This window comes from Rhinopithecus bieti, unplaced genomic scaffold, assembly GCF_001698545.2.
Source record: "Rhinopithecus bieti isolate Rb0 unplaced genomic scaffold, ASM169854v2 scaffold_30687, whole genome shotgun sequence".
Lineage (NCBI taxonomy): Eukaryota > Metazoa > Chordata > Mammalia > Primates > Cercopithecidae > Rhinopithecus > Rhinopithecus bieti.
The window spans coordinates 301,444-305,741 of NW_016813366.1; the positions used below are offsets into that span (position 1 = coordinate 301,444).

Below are 4,298 nucleotides of genomic sequence, written 5' to 3' on the forward strand. Positions count from 1 at the left end.
GCCCCGCCCCCTTTCCTCGCCCAGCCCCTTTCCTCGCCCAGCCCCTTTCCTCGCCCAGCCCCTGCCCTGCCCCAGCCCATCTCAGCCCAGCCCCTGCCCTGCCCCAGCCCATCTCAGCCCAGCCCCGCCCGAACCCCTGCCCCGCCCAAGTCCCAGCCTCAGCCCCGCCCCAGGTACCTGGACTCAGGGCTGTCCCCTCCTCTCTCCGCAGGGGACGCCGCCAGACATGCCGGTGTTCACGGAGCAGATGGTAAGGGGCCCGGCTAGCGAGTGGGCGGACAGGCGGGCGGGCCGGGCTGTGACCACTGTTGCCGTCCCTACAGCAGATCCAGCAGGAGCAGCTGGACTCGGTGATGGACTGGCTCACCAACCAGCCCCGGGCCGCGCAGTTGGTGGACAAGGACAGCACCTTCCTCAGCACGCTGGAGCACCACCTGAGCCGCTACCTGAAAGACGTCAAGCAGCACCACGTCAAGGCCGACAAGCGGTGAGGCTGGGACTCCGCACTGGCCCCATTCAGCCTGGGGCCTAGGGGTACCTCCCCATACTGTATCTCCCACCCTCTCACCCCTGGGGGATGCCAGGTGGAGCAAATACAAAGAGAGAATGGGACGAGGGCCGAGCGCGGTGGCTGCGCCTGCAATCCCAGTACTTTGGGAGGCTGAGGCAGGTGGATCACTTGAGGTCAGGAGTTTGAGACCAGCCTGACCAACATGGTGAAACCTCGTCTCTTACTAAAAATACAAAAAGGAGGCCTGTTTGGCGGTGGATGCCTGTAATCCCAGCTACTTAGGAGGCCGGGACAGAAGAATCCCTTGAACCCAGGAGTTGGAGACCAGCCTGGGCAACATAGCAAGACGCCGTCTCTATGAACTTAAAGCTTTAAGTTTTTATTTATGTATTTATTTATTTACTTATTGATTTATTTATTTTTTTGAGACGGAATCTCACTCTGTCGCCCAGGCTGGAGTGCAGTGGCCGGATCTCAGCTCACTGCAAGCTCCGCCTCCCGGGTTTACACCATTCTCCTGCCTCGGCCTCTCGAGTAGCTGGGACTACAGGCGCCCGCCACCTCGCCCAGCTAGTTTTCTGTATTTTTTTTTTTAGTAGAGACGGGGTTTCACTGTGTTAGCCAGGATGGTCTCGATCTCCTGACCTCGTGATCCACCCGTCTCGGCCTCCCAAAGTGCTGGGATTACAGGCTTGAGCCACCACGCCCGGCCGTATTTATTTATTTGTCTTTGAGATGGAGTCTCATACTGTCACCCAGGTTGGAGTGCAGTGGCGTGATCTTGTCTCACTACAGCCTCCATCTCCCGGCTTCAAGTGGTTCTCGGACCTTGGTCTCCTGAGTAGCTGGGATTACAGGCACCCACCACCATGCCCGGCTAAGTTTTTCAAATTTTTAGTACGAGATGGGGTTTCACTATGTTGGCCAGGCTGGTCTCGAACTCTTGACTTCAAATGATCTGCCTGCCTCAGCCTCCCAAAGTGCTGGGATGACAGGTGTGAGCCACCACACCCAGTCTCTATCTCTACACACCCTGTTTTAAGAACTAGCTGGGCAGAGTGGTGCCCCCTGAGAAACTGCTCTCTCCTCAGGGACCCCGAGTTTGTCTTCTACGACCAGCTGAAGCAAGTGATGAATGCGTACAGGTGAGTGGCGGCCAGCGGGGTCTGGAGCCCTTCACCCCTATGGGTTACAGCGGAGGGGACCATGGCCCACGGGGGTCTAGGGGGCCACGTTGCTGGCCCGCACTGTCCTCAACCACAGGGACCCTGCTTTCTCCGCAGAGTCAAGCCAGCCGTCTTTGACCTGCTCCTGGCCGTTGGCATTGCTGCCTACCTCGGCATGGCCTATGTGGCTGTCCAGGTGAGCAGTGCCCAGGCTCAGGCGGGGCAGGGGGCCGCCCGCCTGGAGGAGCTGGGCTGGATGTCTCTGAGTGCATCCTGTCCCCTGGCTCAGCTTAGAGTCACATGGCCTGGGGCCCCAGCCCCGCCCACGTCCTCACTCCCTCCTGCTGTGTCCCCAGCACTTCAGCCTCCTCTACAAGACCGTCCAGAGGCTGCTCGTGAAGGCCAAGACACAGTGACACAGCCACCCCCACAGCCGGAGCCCCCGCCGCTCCCCAGTCCTTGGGGCCGAGCATGAGTGAGTGGATGCTGCCCCGCCCCAGGCGGCCCCGCGGGGACAGGGGCCCTCTCCCTCCCCGGCGGTGGTTGAAACACTGAATTACAGAGCTTTTCTCTGTTGCTCTCCAAAACTGGGGGGGATTCTTTTTTTTTTCCTTGTCTTTCAACTTCCTCGGAGGAGAGTTTGGGAGACATCCCGGGGGCAGGCTACGGACTTGCGAACGAGCCCCGCAGTCCCGGGAGCCGGCCGCCCTCGGTCCGGTGTAAGCACACATGCACGATTAAAGAGGAGACGCCGGGACCCCCTGCCCGATCGCGCGCAGCCTCCGCCCACTGCCTCCTGCCGCGGGGGGCCTGGACTGCAGGCCCAACCCGCTCCCTGCTCCGCGTCTGTCCCCTCCCGCTCCCCGATGGCGGCGTGGACATGGTTATTTATCTCTTCTCCCTCTTGCCTGGAGGAGGGCGGTGCCAGCCCTGGGGTTCCAGGATTCCAGCTCCGCTGGAGGCTTTTGTCCCCCATGTGGTCTCAGTGACCTGTCCCCTCCACAGTGGGCTCTCGGGGAGCTGTACCACTCGGCCTTCCCCTTTTCCGACTGCAGGGTCTGACGCCATCGTTGACAGCCTCTGCTTCGTGGGGGGCTGGCAGGGCCCCTGCCTCCCCGACCCCTGACACACTGCACACCCCCATTCCCCCGCGCTCCTCTCCTCCCAGCCTGTCCCGCTGTCCCCTGTGCCTCTTCGGCCCCAGCCCGGCTCCCAGGAGCCTCACCTGCTTGACCCCGGCCCAGCTCCCTGCCCTGAGTCCTGAGCCAGTGCCTGGTGTTTCCTGGGCTCGGTGCTGGGCCCCCAGGCCCTCCAGGCTTTGCACGGCCAACCGGTCCTCCCTGGGGAACTGGGTGCAGGTGGAGGACTGGGAGGCAGGAGGTGGCCTGGGGAGGCCTGTTGGCTCCTCTCCTCACCCCCTGCCCTGGGCCTCAGCTTCCTCATTTATAGAGAGGACGTGTTCAGGGTTGGGGCGTCAGGTGAGAGCATTTGTTGGGAAGGAGACACTTGGGGCATGGCCTCTGGGGCCACCCTTCCTGGAACTCAGAGAGGATGGTCCGGGCCCCCAGGAAGCCTTGGACAGAACCCTCCAGCCCGCAGACCAGGCGCCGTGTGTGAGCGTGGGAGGGAAGGAGGCCCGCGTTGAGCTCAGGGAGACCCCGGTGTGTCCGTTCTTTAGCAATATAACCCACGCAGGGCGTGCCGAGCAGACTTGGGGAAGAAGGGGCTTGAGCTGGGCGAGTCCTGGCCTGGGCACCCACAGCCATCTGCCTTCCGTGGCCCAGGGAGGTGTGTGCTGTCTGAGGGACCTGGGCCGGCCCATGGGAACTTGCGGTTCTGTCCAGATAGGACCAGGGGTTCTCACTTTGGCCACCAGTTCTTCGGCCAACACCTCTGCCCTCCTGAACCTGCAGCCTGGAGGGGTGAGGAGATAACCACCCCTCTTTCCTCCAGGTTGGCAGGGGACCCTCTTCTCCCCTGTCTGCCCTGCGGGTTGCCCGCCTCCTCCAGAGACTTGCCCAAGGGCCCATCCCCGCTGGCCTCTGGGCACTTGTGCTGGGACTCTGGGACCTAGGCAGCTGCCACCTTGTCACCATGAGAGAATCTGGGGAGTGCTTGCGTGCTAGCCAGCAGGCTTCTGTCTGGGTGCCGCCGGGCCAGCGTTTCGGAGGGAGCTTCCTTCCTTCCTTCCCGGACAGGTCGTCAGGATGGATGCACTGACTGACCGTCTGGGGCTCAGGCTGCTGTGGGATGCAGCCGGCCAATGAGAAAATAAAGCCATATCGAATGATCACCACCAGTGTCTGGTCTGGGGGCTGCGAGGATTGTATTGTGACAACTGTTGGGGGTTCTTGTTCCTCTAGGGGATGACCGTAGGGGCAGGGCTGTGTGGAGAGCGCATCACCGACTTGCCCTCTCCTGGAGTGAGGCTTCAGCCTGTCGTGGGTCAGGCCTGTGCCCAAGGCTGCTGGGCCGTGCGGGAGAGTGAGGCTCTGGCCGAACCCGCTGTTGCTGGGCCGCGCAGCCTCGCCTCCTCCCGCCTGCCCCAGGAGGGCCTGTGTGCAGGGTCTTGTGGGTGATGGTCACGAAACACCACCAACTATGGGGCTCAGAACACCAGA

General features: G+C 62.2%; 1 protein-coding gene across 1 annotated transcript in view; it reads left to right on the forward strand.

The window, feature by feature from the left end:
* Window positions 1-3,973, forward strand: part of NCLN (nicalin) — a 24,480-nt gene extending 20,507 nt beyond the window's left edge. Inside the window, exons 11-15 of the mRNA XM_017848020.1 lie at window positions 212-250; window positions 324-487; window positions 1,603-1,656; window positions 1,795-1,873; window positions 2,034-3,973. Of these exons, the coding sequence (XP_017703509.1) occupies window positions 212-250; window positions 324-487; window positions 1,603-1,656; window positions 1,795-1,873; window positions 2,034-2,093 (396 nt within the window). The 3' untranslated portion in view covers window positions 2,094-3,973. The remainder of the gene's footprint in view (window positions 1-211; window positions 251-323; window positions 488-1,602; window positions 1,657-1,794; window positions 1,874-2,033) is intronic.
* Window positions 3,974-4,298: the final 325 nt, after the last annotated feature.